At 29.7% G+C, this 18,360-nt stretch overlaps 3 protein-coding genes across 3 annotated transcripts; 2 read left to right on the top strand and 1 right to left on the bottom strand.

Moving 5' to 3' along the window:
* Positions 1-1,859: 1,859 nt before the first annotated feature.
* On the top strand, positions 1,860-4,150 carry LOC125834851 (pirin-like protein). Its single transcript, XM_049514006.1, has 6 exons — positions 1,860-2,032; positions 2,214-2,263; positions 2,365-2,432; positions 2,609-2,671; positions 3,018-3,121; positions 3,452-4,150. Exons 1-6 carry the CDS (start codon positions 1,926-1,928, stop codon positions 3,933-3,935), a joined length of 876 nt encoding a protein of 291 aa, XP_049369963.1. The 5' UTR covers positions 1,860-1,925; the 3' UTR covers positions 3,936-4,150.
* A 1,650-nt stretch (positions 4,151-5,800) lies between these two features.
* LOC125834852 (ras-related protein RABA5c-like) lies at positions 5,801-9,311 on the top strand. The gene is made up of 2 exons (XM_049514008.1): positions 5,801-6,228; positions 8,819-9,311. Exons 1-2 carry the CDS (start codon positions 5,895-5,897, stop codon positions 9,136-9,138), a joined length of 654 nt encoding a protein of 217 aa, XP_049369965.1. The 5' UTR covers positions 5,801-5,894; the 3' UTR covers positions 9,139-9,311.
* A 1,130-nt stretch (positions 9,312-10,441) lies between these two features.
* On the bottom strand, positions 10,442-13,595 carry LOC125834929 (pirin-like protein). The gene is made up of 6 exons (XM_049514077.1): positions 13,352-13,595; positions 12,810-12,859; positions 12,525-12,592; positions 12,079-12,141; positions 11,783-11,886; positions 10,442-11,216 (listed from the first exon to the last, which is right to left on the bottom strand). The coding sequence occupies exons 1-6, from the start codon at positions 13,570-13,572 to the stop codon at positions 10,730-10,732; spliced, it is 993 nt and encodes a 330-aa protein (XP_049370034.1). The 5' UTR covers positions 13,573-13,595; the 3' UTR covers positions 10,442-10,729.
* Between the last annotated feature and the right edge of the window lie 4,765 nt (positions 13,596-18,360).

Here is an 18,360-nt window from a genome sequence, read left to right as displayed (position 1 = left end):
ATTAAAGTTATTTTCGTACTTATTTTTAGTGACTTTTTTTACAATAAAATATTAAATAATGAATTATTTCAATCAAAAAATCTCTTTTAACACTTATCTTCATTATACATCTATATGTATGGGTAAAGATATTTTTATCCTTCTATGACTAGTATTTTCTATCGATTAAAAATTTAAATTTAGTTAAAGTTAAGATTTGCAAACTGAAAGAGAATTATAAATTAGAACAAGGACATGGTGTTAAATATTGTCCACGGACATAAGTTGTTCTAAAATTTTTAATAAATTTTTATCTATAAAATAAAAGTTATAAAATATCTTGTAAATCAAATACAATGAAAATAATATGTAAAACATAAATTGTGATTCTTAAGTTCATGAATTAAGTTTTGCTTCTAACACGGGATGAGTATAAAGTATTTATGAACAAATGATTTGTCTTATTATTACTAAATCAAATACAATTTTTTTTGAATCTTTTTTTGGATCAGTGAACATTTTAATTTTTGTACATCAATAAAAATAAATAAATTGTATATTATTCAATATTACTTTTTTCGTTTCTTTTAGTTGTTATGGTTTTCTATTTTAGAGACAAATGATAAAAACTTTTATTAACGTTTTACGATGTATATTTTTTTATCATATATAAAAAAAATAAAAATTTATAATATTATTTTTTTTATAATTTTTGAATAGATATTGGTCACGTCAACGGTCAACGAATCAAAGGCAGCAAAAATAAACAAAGTTTACATGCCGACAACTACCAAACATTGTTTCTCTTTTGATTTTTGAAGTTGCTAGATGTTTCTTTCTTAAATAATTATGTATAAACATTCAATTCAAAAGTAACATCCTCCTCCACCTAATGTTTCATATTTATATAAAATTTTATTTAATTAATTTTTGAATTTATATCACGTAAAGTTATTTAAGGAAAACAATTTAATTTTTAATGTAATTCTTTTATATATATATATATTGACTTTAAATTTAAAACTTTTTAAAATGAGGAAATTCTATTGATTCAATCACAATTTTTATTGGTAACTTGTGAAATCACAAAGGAAAGGTAGTTGGCAAGATATATAATTGAATTTCTTGCCAAAAGAAGTTTCATTTTGTTACGTATAAATGGTACTTAAAATTTACCTTCTACCTTTTATGAGATTTTTACGTCAAAACTTCAAATCATAAGTATGACATTTTTAGTATTAATTTGAATCCTTAAATATTTAAGAGTTAACTCATGAAATTAGAGGAACTAGGTATATATTATTGAATTCCTCATTAAAAAAACTACTCCATAATATATGCTTCGATTACATATAAATGGTAGAATCTTTTTTTATATCAAAAGATACTTTTAGTATTACAACAAAATGAGTCAAAAGATTATTTTACGTCAAAAGTTCAAATCCTAAGTATGATAGTTTTAGTATTCTTTGAACTCTTTAATATCCAATAATTCTAGTATCTTATTTATTCTTTTAACTTATTTTCCATTTTAGTTATTCAATCTATAATTCATGCATATTTAATATTATTTTGAATTCTTTAATATCTAATAATTCTAGTATTTATCTTATTTATTCTTTTAACTTATTTTTCTTTTTAGTCAATTAACTCTACAAATTCATACGATAGTATATTCCTCATTTTTTATCCAAATAATTTTTTTAATAAGAAACCACGTCATAATAACATCAGCATGAAATCATCAAAAAAAAAAATTAAGTAGGCCCCACTTGAAACTTCTATTCAACACACGAAAATAATATGTAATATATTTCGTCATCAATATTCAATGAATATGAATCCTCAAGAATAAATTGCCTATAAATAGCCACATTAGCACAATCAAAAGAAAACACAACAAACAAAAAATAAATTTAGCTGAAACAAACATTAAAAACATCAAAATGTCTATGTCCTCTATTTTTAGTAGACCAAGATTGGTTGTTAAGAAAGTTTTGGCTAGAGCTCAAAATGAAGGTGATGGTGCTATTGTTAGAAGAAGCATTGGAAGGTAATTATTTTTGGGTACTTCCTTCCTTTTTCTTGATTTTTTATGTTTTGATAATCGAGAAATCTCTAACGACGTTTTTACTCTTCTCCAATTAAATATCATACTTTTGTCAGCAATACGAATCGAATACTGATTGTTTTTTTTTTATATATATTTGTTATGAAATTTGGAATTTGATCAGGCCTGAATTGCAGAATCTTGATCCATTCCTCATGTTAGATGAGTTTAATGGTAATTTTTTCTTTTATTTTATTCTTTTAGTATATTATTTTGTGAATTTTATTTTTATTTTTGACTAATTAGAAAGCTATGTTATTTTTGGCTTCTTGCAGTTTCACCACCTGCTGGATTTCCTGACCATCCACACAGAGGTTTTGAGACCGTCACTTATATGTTGCAGGTAAAAATTCATTTTATTTTCCTTTTTTTGGGTAGAAAGTTTAACTTTTGTACATCGACAAAAAAAATTGATATATACTATCAGGTATTGGTGATGTATATAAGTTAAACTCTGTGTTGGTGTATGGATTATGGAGATTGAAAATTCTAATGTAATTTTGTGGTGTTTAATTTTAGGGAGCTTTTACTCATCAAGATTTTGCTGGTCGCAAGGGTACAATCAGGACTGGTGATGTGCAGGTAATGTGTTTGCTAACAACACCACCATATATACCTCTTAAGTATTTAAGTTATGTGCACTGACAGTGTAAAGATTTTTAATAGTATCAGCGTTATATAACATGTGATAGATTGTTAGCTACTCATTTTACTAATGTAACCAATTAATGTTTACCATCAAAATTCATGGTGGTAGAATAGTAAGTATTATTTCGTCCTTAATTAGAGGTCTCGAGTTCAAGGCTTGTAAATGTAGTCACATTTGAAAAGGAGTGTGTTACCTCCTAAAGTGGACTTCATGATGCGACCGGATATCGAATTTATGAAATTTAAGTGTGTTTATGATTTTCCATTTGGTTTAATGCAGTGGATGACAGCAGGAAGAGGTATAGTTCATTCAGAAATGCCTGCTGGACCAGGTACTCATAAGGGGTTGCAACTTTGGATAAATCTATCTTCCAAGGACAAAATGTAAGTTACATTGATTCAATCTTGACTTTGGCTTAAAAAAATATAGTGTTTGAACAATCTATTTCATTTTAGAACATATTCCTGTTACATGTACTTTGATCAAAATTCATAAAATTTAGGCGTTTAAGATCTAATATATATGTATTAAAGTATGGTTTGACTCTACGAGTCGACAAAGGGTGTTCAACTAACCAGCCTTCAATGTGTGAGGCTACACCATGCAATAGACACAACAACTAATGATCCTTGTCTTGCTGCTTGTTGTCTACTTCACGAGCCTTCATTGCCCCGTTTTTGTAACTTCCCTCCTTTTATCCGTCCATGATGCAGGATTGAGCCAAGGTATCAAGAATTGCTACACCAAGATATACCAAAAGTGGAAAAAGATGGCGTTTCGGTTACTATTTTAGCAGGGGAATCCATGGGCATAAAATCCCAAGTTTTCACACGAACGCCTACAATGTACCTTGACTTCACCCTAAAACCAGGTTCTGACCATCACCAACAGATCCCCGAGACCTGGAATGCCTTCATCTACATAGTTGAAGGAGAAGGGGCGTTTGGTTCTTCGGATTCAACTACTACACCAGCTCACCATTGCTTGGTTTTAGGCCCTGGTGAAGGCCTAAGTGTGTGGAACAAATCTTCAAAACCATTGAGGTTTGTTCTGATAGGAGGGCAACCGATTAACGAGCCTGTCGTGCAGTATGGTCCATTTGTTATGAACACTAAGAGTGAGATTATGCAGGCTTATCAAGATTATCAACTTGGAAAGAATGGATTTGAAAGGTCAAGGCAATGGTGTTCTAAATGAGTAAACAGAGTTACATCTTATATGCTTCATCAAAATTAGCCTATAAACTAGTACAATATTCATTAGTTTTCTTATAAATGTTATGATTTCAAGTTGTTTTAGTCTTTGTTTTCATTTGAAATGTGATGTGTGTTGATTGAAGTTATATTAGTTGTTCATTTCCTTCATTTGTTCAAGATTGTATTGGTTGTAATTTATGTTGAATTCTTGAATTATATCTTGTCTCTTTTGTTTGGATCAAGATTCAATTTTCATGTCAGGACTATCCAAAAAGACCGTCGTATCTCGTATAAGCTTCTTTAAAAAATGCACATGGAAGATCTAACTTGCACCCGTTGATATTTTTAATAGTTCGAGCAACATAAGTTCTCTTAATAGTCCTTTTTTTCCTTTCAACAAATGTAGTGTGTTGGATGAAGTGGTATTTAAATCCTTTATTTCTTCAAAATTGATGGTAATTCTTTTAGCCATAGTGGAAAAATATATTCACTTCTTGAACAATATCTTATTTTTTTGTTTGGATCATTCATTGAAAATGTAATGACAATATTATCATACTATAGGGAGTGGATGTCCATAAAAAACATGGTCCATGTGATTTTTTACAATCATTTCTCAATTATTGAGTCAATGTGGTCCTCCATGAGTTTTAACCATAACCGACTCAAGAACTAATTTCATGCACTTTATATTAACTTGAATTTTTTTATAAAGAGAAATTGATGTTCAAATTCACATAAGAATTAAACAATTTACCGTTTAATTATCCAAGAAAAGCAGGATGGTGTGTACTTTTACCATTAGTCTTGCAAAAATATTCTGCTTAAGACAATAGAACAAATTGACTATTATTCTTCCATTTATAAAATCATCCTAGAAAAGGAAAATTAATAAAATCCAGCAACACCACTTCTTAACAAAATTATCTGTACCTATCTTTGCCAGCTTTGCCATCACTTCTTGTACAACACCCCACCCCCACCCCCCTGGCTATTCGAAGTTAAGTCTTTCTCACATCATATAGAAACTTTTTCTATGCATATGTGAGAAACTTTTATTGTTCCCCTAAAAAAAGAAATAGCCAATACTAACAATTTTGGTCTCTCAATTATTGATATATTCGAATTTTAATTTTTGAGAGTGATAATATATATAATTTAACTTGTAATTACTTGAAGCATGCCTTTTTTTTTTATCTCTTTTCTTCATTCAAATCTTTAGAACTATTAATTGTTCTATCATATTTAATAACCCAAGTATTATACTAAGCTTGTGGTGTAACTTTGCTAACGTTTAGCCATAAATTGAAAGAAAAAAAAAGAACTTTTGAAGTTATGTTGAAAAATAGTACTATTTGAAATGTAAAGATATGTTTAGATATGTATTTTGTAAATAAAAGTGAATACTCCTAAAATTTATAGTCAAAACGAAATTTTTTTAATTTGTGAGTACATAATGTACTTCTAAAAATAGCTCAAAGTTAACATATTTCTTACCTAAAAAAACTATGAACACATAATTTCTTATATTGAATAATTTAAATATGTTAAATCATATATATCACAAGGATTACACCAATAAAAAGAAGGAAAAAGGCAAAAGGTTATCATAAAAAGTTATTTTTTTTAATAAAAAAACTATTAGACTCCAAGTCTCCAACCGCCTGTTTTCTTTCCAAACAAAAGGTTATATAATTATTATATATTCCTTTTTATTTACCTAAAAAAGAACACCCACTTATGATTTTATTTTATTAAAAAAAACAATAAAAAACAAAATAACAAAAAAATAAAAATCCAGCAAGACCACTTCTTTCAAATTCTCTGTATAATCTTTGCCAGCTCTGCCACCATTACTTCTTGCACAAAACCCCAACACTCCTTTCCCCCTCTCTCTCTAGATCACCATTTTCCAATTCTTTCTCTCTCTAAACCTCAAAAAGTTTCAATTTTTCACCAAATGGACTCTTCAGATGATGAGGGTGAGGAGTACCTTTTCAAGATTGTAATCATTGGTGATTCTGCAGTTGGGAAATCTAATTTGCTTACACGTTATGCAAGAAATGAGTTTAATTTGCATTCAAAAGCAACTATTGGAGTTGAGTTTCAGACCCAAACTCTTGAAATTGATGGAAAAGAAGTTAAAGCTCAGATTTGGGATACTGCTGGACAAGAAAGGTTTAGAGCTGTGACTTCTGCTTATTATCGTGGTGCTTTTGGTGCTCTTGTTGTTTATGATATTTCAAGAAGGACAACTTTTGATAGCATCCCTCGTTGGCTTGATGAACTCAAAAGTATGTATCTTTTTTGCTAAAAGTTCTCTTTTTTATAAGTTGGTTTTGGTTTATGTTGAATTCTTATATTAGTTTTGGTTTGTGCATTGAAAGTTCTCACCTTTTTTGGTGGATTGGCTTGAGTTTAGTCTTTTGAGATTTGATGATGTTATGATGGAATAGTAATTCTTAGATTTGAATTCTACATTCTTGTTTATGTTGCTGAAAAAATTCTTTTGTTTAGCTTGGTTTTGGTTTATGTTGAATTCCCATCCAAGTTTTATGCATTGTCTTTGGTTTGTGTATAGAAAATTCTCACCTTTTTGGTGGATTGGCTGTAAAGTTTAGTTTTTTTTAGATTTGATGGTGTTAGGATAGAATGATAATTCTTAGATTTGACTTCTACATTCTTGTTTATGTTGCTAGTAGTCTTTTCTTTGTTTAGCTTGGTTTTGGTTTATGTTGAATTCCCATCAAAGTTTTATGCATATCTTTTTCTTTGTGCAAGAAAAACTTTTCACCTTTTTGAAATATAGTGAGGTTTTGGTGGATTGGCTATAAAGTTTAGTTCTTGAGATTTTGATTGTGCTATGATATAATGGTAATTCTTAGATTTGGCATCTGTTGCTAAAATTCTTCTCTTTTTCTAGACTTGGTTTTGGTTTATGTTGAATTGTCATCTAAGCTTTATGCAATATCTTTTCTTTGTGCACAGAAAGTTCTCACCTTCTTGGTGGATTGGCTGTAAAGTCTAGTTTTTTTAGAATTGACGGTGTTATGATAGAATGGTAGTTCTTTTGATTTGACTTCTACATTATTCATTTTGTTTATAATTAGTTATTGGATAAATTGACAAGTGAGTCGAGATCTGATTGTTGTATTCGTATGTCTCTGTTGCTACAAAAAAATTTAAACTTGGTTTTGGTTCATGTTGAATTCCCACTTTTCAACTCGGTTTTGGCATATGTTGAGTTCCCATCAAAGTTTTATATAAAGGTTCTCACCTTTTTGAGATATATTGAGGTTGGTAGTATAAAGTTCAGTTTTTGAGATTTGATGGTGTTATGATATGATGGCGATTCTGGAATTTGACTTCCACATTCTTGATTCTTGATTATAACTTATAAGTATGTAAGATATCTTGTAGATCCGAAAAGTCTTGGCTACTTTAACTATTTAGGATGATGGAATAAGCCATAAGGGTAATTTTAATTGAGTTTTTCCAGAATTGAATAATGAATGTGTTGAATTTATATTTTTTGAATCTTGTCCTTTGCTTTTTTTCTTCTTCTGTGGATTTGGTTCCTATCACTTTTCTCTTTGACTGAATAAAGTAAGATTTTACAGTTGCTATTAAGTCTAATTCAATCTTTTTAGTGAAAAACTACTTACCAGGCATAAAAACAAATGGTAATGTTAGCTAGAAAAACCTTGAGTCTTGATTATGGATCATTGTTACTTGAAGCAATGGCAAAGAAAGCGGTATATATGCCAATGTAGCTGTTATGCTCAATTTTGTCTAGATGCAGTTGGGGAACCTGTGATAAGAACGAATTAGACAGACTGTCAATTGGATGTATATTAGGAATTGGAAATCAAGTCATGCTTTTCTTTCTCCGAAAAGCCAATCTAAATGAACTTGTCAACAGATCATACTTATATGGAATCTGTTTTATTTGCTTGATTGTCAAAATAATTAGGACCAACTGCCTGGCTTACCTACGTATGGCATTATGGTAGACTAAGGAGTCTCGGGGATTGATAAAAAATCTCTGAGATTCTTTTGATGTTAAGTGGTGCCATATTTATAACTTAGGTAGTCTCTCTATTAAGCCCTTAGCTAACTAACTTTTGGCTGGACGGGAATGTATATGTGTTGCTTTGAGCCGTGAGCTGCTATGTGATACTTGCACGACCTTATTTTGTTATTCAAATCTGTTCTTGTCTTGCAAATATCATTTGAATCTTGAAAATGAATGACTTTGTGCTCACTGTTTCCAAAGTTGAAAACTTTTAGAACTTAATGTCCATAAAATAGAGGAGTATTAACTCTTGATCTATCAAAATGAGTGGGCCAGATACAAGGCCGTTTGCCCAAGTAGAAGATTTTAGCTTGAGTTAAGGGCATTAAAGAGCCCAGGGCCAGGGAAATGCGATAAATAGAATGTTAACATTTGCAGCATATAAAACCACAAATGAGGTTTGTACTCCAGAAGCTTCATTTAATCACGGGATGAAATGAGCAGAGGATTATGTCATCAAAATCGAAGTCAGTGTTAATAAGGTGCAGCATTTTTCTTCCTCATGAAAGGAGACAATGACGTTGCTAATAACAACTTGAGAAAATTCAGATACATACTTTTGAAGGAAATATAGGTAGTAATATTAAGGTTTACAGACTCTTTATATGTGCAGGTGCTGTACTTAAACTTTGCATTCACGAGCTTATTTATTCACATTTTTTCTTGGAATGATACTTTCTGCTGTCGAGAATCCCAACTTTTATTTATACCGTTGTATATTAGGTGTTCAAATTACATGTTACGGTGGTGTTCTATATGTTCTTCATACTCCCAATCGTTCTATAACTGAAACAACCATTTACATGCAGCTCATTCTGATACAACGGTAGCAAGGATGCTCGTGGGAAACAAATGTGACTTGGAGAACATAAGAGCTGTGAGCGTAGAAGAAGGCAAAAGCCTGGCAGAATCAGAAGGGATGTTCTTCATGGAGACATCTGCCCTCGATTCAACAAACGTAAACAAGGCTTTCGAGATTGTGATTCGAGAGATCTATAATAGTTTTAGTAGAAAGGTTTTGAATTCCGATTCTTATAAAGCAGAATTATCTGTCAACAGAGTTAACCTGGTCAATAATGGTACCGATGGATCGAAACAAAAGCAGGGCTACTCTTGTTGTTCTAGGTGATTCATGTTATGTTTTCTTGATTCCCCTTAAGTTTTACAAGAATGGTTCATTAAATTATTTTTGTTGGTGTTACTGTTTATTGATTTGTTAATGGATGGAGTACTTTTGTAATGGTCAGGAACTTGATATTTATATTCTATATGGCAGCTGAAATTAAAAATGTTTCTTTTACCAATGTAACTCTGTGTGCTGCTTTATGTATTTGTCATTCTTGATTGTTCAATTGTTGCCACTTTTTACCAACAAATGTTGTGGTAGAGTGAGTGATAAATACTATTTCATATTCAATCAGAGCTTTTGAACTCGAGTGTATGGAATCACCTTTGTTAGGGAGTAGTGTACTCACAATATGGGACTTTCTGATGTAAATGTTTTAGTTGGGCTTTAATACAGGTATTAGACACTGGGTGAGAAACGAAAAGAAATTGTTTGCTTTTTGGGAGAGCTGATTATAACATGCATTAGTGATGCAACTCAACAACTCCAAAACTAAAACATTCTAAAAGAACAAAGACAGTATAGTCTGTCAAGGTCATCTTATCAGTAAACTGTGCATATCAACATCTTCTAGAAACTGAGCAAACATCCTTTTCTCACCAAATTATGTAAAATGATTCCTTTCATCCTCACCAACACTCTTAGTTCTAGCAACATTATGAGAGGTTCCCATATTTAAAACTTGTCAATAAAAACTTGTTGTGATCAAGCAGTAACTATTCCGATAATCTTAATTAGAGATCTTAGGTTCAAGCTCAGGATATGAAGTCATATTCAATAGTGCATGCTTTCAACATGACTTTGAATTAATCAAACTCCAAAATAATTACTGAACACCTAAGGGAAACAGGAAAAGAAAGAGAGAAACCAACTAACAACAAAGAATCTTACCCCACCACCACCACTATATCAATATCCAAGAAGATATTATCATAGATTCAGAATCAATATTCACTATAAGAAAAAGAAATAACAATCAACTTTTTGATCACGACCTATCAACATTGAAGGGAGAATAGCATTAATCCTTCAATAATTGATAAATAATATTTTTTATTCTTGTGATATAGAATGACTCAACATATTTAATCTTCAATTAATTAGAATGTGTGTGTTTTTATACAAGCTTAACTTAACATATGGTTAATAAGTGTTGAAATTTTGTGAGTATTCATAAGCAAAGTGATCAAACGTGCACGTTTCAAAGTAATTGTATGGTAAATGTCAGTGAGATATCACAAGGAAGAAAACTGGAATTTTTTGATAATCAAGGGACCAAATATGCTATTAAACCCCACACTGAAAATAAGAATAAATAACAATAACCTAAGCAATTTTCAAATGATAAATCAAGATAAAGTTGACCATTATTTCTTTACTAGGGATATATTTATGAAAAGAAAAAAAGAAACATAAAAAAGGTGCATTTTGAGGCTAATAGTCTATGTTGCTCGTACTCTCCTAAAATGTTGCCACACCAATGTCGAATCCTCCAAAAAATACACTACTTTTGAAGGATCCAACACACACACCTATATGCACTTTTAAAGATTCCGACCAACATAGCTTGTATTATTGTTTCAGCTCTATTTCTTCAGTGCCCTGACCTCCAGTATCTAGCATTCTCAAAACCATTCTTGCAATATTGATAATCCTCAAAAGTTTGATCAATTTCATCTTGTGAGTTCATCACAAATGGACCATGTTGAACAACAGGCTCATTAAGAGGTTGTCCACCTAAAAGAACAAATCTTAATGGCTTTGAAGACTTGTTCCATACACTAAGTCCCTCTCCAGGGCCTAAAACCAAACAATGGTGAGCTGATACAGGACCTGAATTCGGAATTCCAAAGACTCCTTCTCCTTCAACTATATACACAAACGCATTCCAAGACTCGGGGATGGCTTGATGATAGTAAGCTGTTGGTTGTAGGGTGAAATCGAGGTACATTGTAGGCGTTCGTGTGTAAACCGGGGATTGGACACCCATCGCTTCACCTGCTATAACTTTTACTTCAACACCATTGTTCACTGCTCTTGGTATGTCTTCTTTCAGCAGTTCTTGATACCTTGGCTCAATCCTGCAGTTGAACTTTGAACTTAATAAGAATTGAAAAAGGAAAAGCAATCCAATATCAAACGTGTGTTCGCCACAAAGTCTTCGTTTTGGGCTATAAACTTGAACATGGGAAAATATTGGTTCAAACTAAATCTTGATTTCTAGAATATCACATCATAAAATGTCCAAAATTTTGAGAACTTAGTCAAAAGTGAATGATTAAGCTTAGCAAAACACAGCAGAAACAGAGGTGATTTTTATACTGCATATTAGTACACTCCTAACACCCCCCCTGCCCCACAAAAAAAAGTAGATAAGAGCTAACATTAAAATTTTTTACTACTATATGCTAGAGCCAAGTACAATAAAGTGGTGGTGTGTAAAGTATCTATATGGGGTCAGGTCAAAAGTTGTGTTGCTCGTACTCTTTAAAAATGTCAACAGGTGCGTGTCAGATTCTCCAAATAATAGCGCATTTATGGAGGATCTGAAACGAGTGTGCCAGCATTTTCAAAGAGTACGAGCAACATAGGTCAAAAGGAGTGATAAGACTGAAAGCTTCTAATGATGTAAATGACTATAACTTACATTTTGTCCTTAGAAGAAAGATTTATCCAAAGTTGCAACCCCTTTTGACTGCCTTCTCCTGCAGGCATTTCTGAGTGAATTATACCTCTTCCTGCTGTCATCCACTGCAATATCATCCACAATAAGAAACATATATCAGCAACCAAAATATCTCTTCTGTTCTTGTAAGCTATGCTGCTCGGATTCTTCAAAAATACTATTGAACGTGTGTCGGATATTCCAAAAGTTATGCATTTTTGGAGGATCCGAGCAACATAGCTTGTAAGTAAAAATGCTAAGAGCTGAATATTCTATACCTGCACATCACCAGTATTGATTGTGCCCTTGTGACCAGCAAAATCTTGATGAGTAAAAGCTCCCTAAGGAAATGAAAACACAACATTAGCATTATCACGTCTTCTGTGCCCGTTTTACTTTTGAAATCATGAGTTAAGATTTTGATGTGCGTTTATTTATGTTTTGTGTCAAAAATATTGGGTTCAAGTAAACACTACATCCGCCTCAGTACAATTCAACAAGGAATGCCATTTGGTGCTTTGCTGCTTATACTTTGTTGGATGATTCGGATACCAATACAACGGAGCCATCCTAATGGGGAGGTTAAAGAGCATCAAATGGGTGTTTGGTCATGGCACACACACGGCCTCAGGGAACAAGAAATGGCCTTCCATTTTCCACCCTTCGTCGGCCCTTTCTCCTTACTGTTATATTGGATTGAATTAGGCAACATAATTTTTTTTACCTCTAACATGTAAGTTACTGTCTCAAAACCTCTGTGTGGATGATCAGGAAAACCAGCAGGAGCAGAAACTGAAACAATAAAACAGTACTATATCAACTTCACTTGGCTCAAAAAAATAAAATAATCAACACATTCCAGTTAGATGTTCAAGACTTATGTTGCTCAAACTCTTCAAAAATATTGTCGTGTGTGTTGGATCCTCCAAAAGCTATGCTTTTTTGGAGAATCTCACACATGTGCAACAACATTTTTGGAGGGTCCAAGCAACATTACTCAAAACAGTACCTGAAAATTCATCCAACATGAGGAAAGGATCAAGATTCCTCAATTCATGCCTGCAAGATCAAATTTTTAAAACAAAAACCCCACATTCAATTAGCAACAAGACTATAGAAAAAATCATAAAGACAGATACTTTTTTTTCTTTTTGATAATTGTGGTTTCTTGGCAGCTTTTCCGCACCTCAACTAATTACACTAGATACCTGTCAACTCCCACCAATAACAGGTACTAGGTAACTCTATTCATCCAGACTTGACAAATAGAAAGAAATCACATTAAGACAGAGACTTTCCAATAAGGAAATCAAGAAAACACATCAAGGCCAAAGTTTCAAAACACAATTTCCTATTAAAGTTACTTCTTTTATTGTCCAAATTGAAAAATGAAAAATACCCAAATGACAAAAAAGTCATAAAATTTAGAAACAAAACTTAAAATCAACAAAAAGAAAATGTGAAAAATATAAAAATCCTAAAATTTAGAAACAAAACTTAAAATCAACAAAAAGAAAATGTGAAAAATATAAAAATCCTAAATTTTAATACCTTCCAATGCTTCTTCTAACAACAGCTCCATTCCCTTCACTTTGAGGTTTAGCTAAAACTTTCTTAATCACCAATCTTGGTCTATCAAAACAAGAATCATATTGACTTGATTCAGACATAGTAATATTTCTAATAGAAAAAAAAATAGGCTTTCTTGAAAAAAAATTATTTCTAACAAATGGGGAAAAATTCACTAAAAATATTTCAGAAATAGCTCTCATATAACAATTCTTGATTATTATTTTTGTGTGTATCTTGAAAACTATGTTTCCCTATTTATATGAAAAATTTTAGAATATTGAAAATGGGGTTCAAATTGAGGGAACTCTGTAAGTTGAATATTGAAAAAGACAGCTAATTTTTTTATTGTTATTTTAATTTATTATTTGGATTTTAGTATATGGATATTAATATATGATGATTTCAGGCTTGTGTCATCATGATGAATGCTTTTTTCCTTTGTGTGAAAAGCCCTTTTGAAAGTCAAATGTATTTGGGAGAAAATTACTAATTTAGGAAAAAATGTCTTTAAAAGAAAATTTTAGTAAGAAATCATTTTAAAGAAAAAAAATTACTATACATTATTTAACATTTCTTCCAAATATGAGGTTGGCTTCAAATTCTGAAGAAGGATTTGTACGAAATAAACTAATTTTCAATTAAATATCACGAAAGAAAAATATTTTTAAAAACTCTAACTAAAAATGTCTGAACTTCATCCATATGAAAATTCAGACATCATATATGTAAAGTTATCGTGAAATGATAATTGATAAATATGAAAAAGAATTTATAAACTCAAAATATAATTTTAATAGGGACATTAAAATCGAGTATATGTACATTTCCCCCTCCAAGCGAAGTATACATGCATGTCTTTTGAGCTTACCAAAGAAAGTCCAAAGTGACGCTTACCAAAATATATGTCTAGATACATTCTTGTGAATTTCTACCATTGAATTGTTATAACTAGGGGTGTACATAAGTCGATTTGGTTTGATTTTCCATTAAAAAAAACATAAACCAATTATGTCGGCTTATTAAATCTAAAAACCAAATCAAAACACATAAAGTTGGTTTTTTTGGTTTTGGCTTTAGTCGGTTTTTACAACTATACGGTGCTTGAAAAAGAGATCAAATATATTTTCACTTACCCGTGTTATAAGCTAAACCTAAAAAATGTTAAATGAATAGAAATTTCGAAAAGACGGTAAAATTCACATGAATACAAAATATTTTTTTTGAAATATCAATGTTCATTATGTTACATTAATAAGATTAAAGGTTATAGTCAAACTGAATACAAAATAAAATATTTACAAAGTAAATTGTTAACTTCGAATTTGAAAAACTATAACAATATAATTGTAACTTCAGATATTAATACAAAATAAATATTTACAAATTTTACATGCCCAAAATTTGAAATAAAATATATAAACATTGAAAACTATAAACTAACTAAAAATATATTAACAAAGTAGATTATAAATAATATTTTTATCTATAAATAAAACAAATAATATATATATATATATATATATATTGTCGGTTTGATTTGAGTTCAATTTGACTTTTTTTTTAATATCAAACCAAATCAAGAGTGGTCGGTTTTTTTTTTTCAACTGCCAAACCAACCAAACCAAATCACACATCAGTTTTTTTTTTCGGTTTAATTTGGTTCGTCGATTCGGTTTGACTTTACAATTTGACTTGTACACCCCTAGTTATAACTATTATTTAACTAATATAACGCTCACCTATATATTAATATAAAAATACTTAACAAAAAAAATTATCCTAGTTTATTGTTATTTCATTCTCAATGTTCAAATGTTTCAAAAGTTTAAAGTGCATTATCCATTCATCATGCCTTTTTGTGGGTAAAGTTTCTAGAAGCAAATCCTTAGTTTTGCACTTTTCATTTATTATACTCAATAGTGCATATTGCATTTGTAAGTTGAATAAACTTTATGTGCATGGGTATAGTGCAACACTTTGTGGATTATATATATTTGGGATAGTGCTTTTTCTCCTTTCTATTCTTTGTTGATTGTATATTGGCATTGTACCAAGCTTTATTAGCTTATTTGGCAAGACTGTATGCAATTTATAAAAAGATATTCAAAGGTTTTAGTTTATCAATTTTGAATTATAGTTTTCCTAAATAATATAAAGAATTTGCGTCGAATTTATCGTAATTATAATAGTAGTTTCACCCCTACTTTTGTAAAACATCATTTAAGTTAACAATGTTAATTTACCATGATTAAGTGATGAACTGAAGTAAGAAGAGTTAGGTAATGTTGATTGGCTTATCATAATTTGACCTTTTCAATACAAGTACGAATTACGAGAAGATGACATTTATCTTTTACCTTTTCCGTATAAGTGCGGACCATAATCTTTATTGCTTGTTTTGAATATATTAAATAATTTTTTTAACAAAAATATAAGGTTTGAGCCAAAATAATGAATTATATCGACCTATAAATAAAACAAGATTAGATAAACTAAAGCTACAATTGTTAGGTTTTTGGCATGGAACATAAGTTAACTACGGTCGAGTGCTAATTTTATATATATATAGTAAACATGTATCATGTATTTATTATTTAATATACACTTTCATATGTCTAAGTTATCAAATATTGTCGTAAGATAGCAACAACTTGATTAAAAGTTTACCAACTAATATTTTAAATATCATATTCCACCGGTGCATGTCTGCAGTAAATTATGTATAAGAAAATTGAATTGCAATTATGAAATAAATATAAAAAATATTTTAATAGAAAAATATAGATAAGAAAAATCAGAAAGCTATGTAGTCTGCCAAACTACAAAATCAGTTATTGAGACATGACTCTGTAATGACAACAACAATGACAGTATCATATGACATTATGCTTACAATACAATATGCACATTCACTTTTATTATATGATAAAAAATAAAATAATAAAATAAAAATTGCCCTATAAAGTGTTCATTAGTTATATTATGTTAATTGAGATTTAAAGGGAAAAAATGATTAATGAGATATATTATATCCATAATTGAGGGACCAAATATATGAACTAACCCTTTTTAAAAATAAGTTATTTATGTTCTAAAACAAATAAGCACTTCAAATCTAATAAAATCCTAACCAAACAAGCTATAATATCCTTAAAAGTTACATAGTAAATATTTTTAAGATATTAATTTTTTTATTTTTTTAATTTGCCATTATCACGCAAAGCTTTATTTTAGTAGTATTATATTCTATAATTTAATTATGGGAAGAAGACATTTAGAAGATTCAGGTATAAGATATTTCCATATAATACAAAATTTTAAAATAATTTGTGTATTACAACTCAAATTTTAGTGACCCTTCTTATTTAATAATACTGTTTCAATTTGTATAGATGGTGAAATATAATCTACTCCATACTGTTCAACTATTTTCATCACAATATTATTATTATTTTCAGAACAATCAATTTCTCAGCAGTCGACATTGTCTCATTCAATGAATTTTTTTCATATTCATTTACTTTATTTCATATTATATTGTGTATTATTACATATGCATATTATCATACTAGGATTATTTGAATTTTTTATTTATTACTATACTATAAGAGAACTTAATATGATAATAAATAAACTTTATACATTGATTATGATCAAAATAATTAAACTCTTTAAAAATAGTTTATCAACAAAGGTGAGCGGCCACAATTCATTGACCATGAAAATTAAGGAATTATTTTTTTTCAGTATAATTATTTAAGTCCAACAAAAACTTAAATTTCCACGAGAGAACATTGTAAATATTTAACAAAAAAGAAGACATAAAATTGTTAGGCAAAATATTGTTGTAGGTAAGTTTTAGAGGTAAAAATCAATGTGATCGAACTCTTTAGCAATGTCGATAAATATGTGTTAAGGAACTGAAACAAATATATTCATAATATTTTTAAAGAGTCTGAAACAAAGCACAACATATAGGAAAAATAGATACTTATAATATTTTTAGAGATTTGTTATAATAGTTAGTTATCTTAAGTTCTTAACAACCATAATTTGAACGTGTATTAAACTTTTTGCTTTCAATATCAATTAATAAATTGAGTGCTTAAATAAATAAATGATATAATGGAAATGCTGAAAAATTAAATTAATTTCAGATTTCATTATGGAACAAGCCTTTTGACTTTATATTGTCTAGTCAAAAATTTGAATATTTCTTCAATATTTTCCACTAATAATTTTATTTGAGTTGTACAAGGAATGTTTAAAAAGTCTTTATTCTTTTTGTAATTCTACTAATAATAATGACAATTCACATCTTTTCTTTTCACGGTCACTAATTGTAAATTAACATGTAACAAACACTTCATTCTAATTAAACAATATCAAGACAAGTTAATTAACAATAAGATTTTTCCATTAAAATGTAAAAAACATCTAGTTAGATAATAAAAAACATCTAGTTAGATAATATTTTCCTTTATATAACTTTATGTAGCACGAATTTAAATTAATCAAAGCTTCAATATGAATATCAAAAAATAAAGTCAACTAAACAAATTTAAAGACATAAATTATCATGAGTTGACTTCCTTGTGTCCTCACTTTGTTGATACCATATGGGGAGGATTCCACATAATGTTTAGTGCATTTTTTAAATTATATCTTCCATTTTAAAAGTATAATCCATTTGGATCTTAGTGGTTTGAGTATGGTATCCCACTAGGAGTATAATAAATACGTTTTTTTTAGAATATCTAGGATTAAGTGTATTGCTAAATTTTATTTTATTTTTAACTATTCAATATTTAATATTCAATAATTTTATTGGTTTATATTCATATTGTAAATGTCTAATTAAACAACATATTTATTTTCAGAATGTGAATCAAAACTAGTGATTACAAATATAATAGAGCTAAAGAGAGTCAAATGAGTTCAATTGAATCCTTTTCAAAGGAAAATTGTATTGCGAAATTATGGAAAAA

The sequence above is a fragment of the Solanum verrucosum genome, unplaced genomic scaffold (genome assembly GCF_900185275.1).
Source record: "Solanum verrucosum unplaced genomic scaffold, falcon-dt-bn FXZP01000184.1, whole genome shotgun sequence".
In the NCBI taxonomy this organism is placed as follows: domain Eukaryota; kingdom Viridiplantae; phylum Streptophyta; class Magnoliopsida; order Solanales; family Solanaceae; genus Solanum; species Solanum verrucosum.
The sequence above is the reverse complement of the archived record's forward strand: the minus strand, read 5'-3'. Positions and strand labels throughout refer to the sequence as shown.

Bases quoted from the DNA above. Each gene is read 5' to 3' on its own strand.
- LOC125834851 (XM_049514006.1), top strand. From the start codon at position 1,926: ATGTCTATGTCCTCTATTTTTAGTAGACCAAGATTGGTTGTTAAGAAA. The intron at 2,672-3,017 runs GTAATGTGTTTG...GGTTTAATGCAG, and splicing joins TCAGGACTGGTGATGTGCAG to TGGATGACAGCAGGAAGAGG. The intron at 3,122-3,451 runs GTAAGTTACATT...TCCATGATGCAG, and splicing joins CTATCTTCCAAGGACAAAAT to GATTGAGCCAAGGTATCAAG.
- LOC125834852 (XM_049514008.1), top strand. From the start codon at position 5,895: ATGGACTCTTCAGATGATGAGGGTGAGGAGTACCTTTTCAAGATTGTA. The intron at 6,229-8,818 runs GTATGTATCTTT...ATTTACATGCAG, and splicing joins TTGGCTTGATGAACTCAAAA to CTCATTCTGATACAACGGTA.
- LOC125834929 (XM_049514077.1), bottom strand. From the start codon at position 13,572: ATGAGAGCTATTTCTGAAATATTTTTAGTGAATTTTTCCCCATTTGTT. The intron at 12,593-12,809 runs GTACTGTTTTGA...TTATTGTTTCAG, and splicing joins CATGTTGGATGAATTTTCAG to TTTCTGCTCCTGCTGGTTTT. The intron at 12,142-12,524 runs GTAAAAAAAATT...TCATTTCCTTAG, and splicing joins CAGTAACTTACATGTTAGAG to GGAGCTTTTACTCATCAAGA.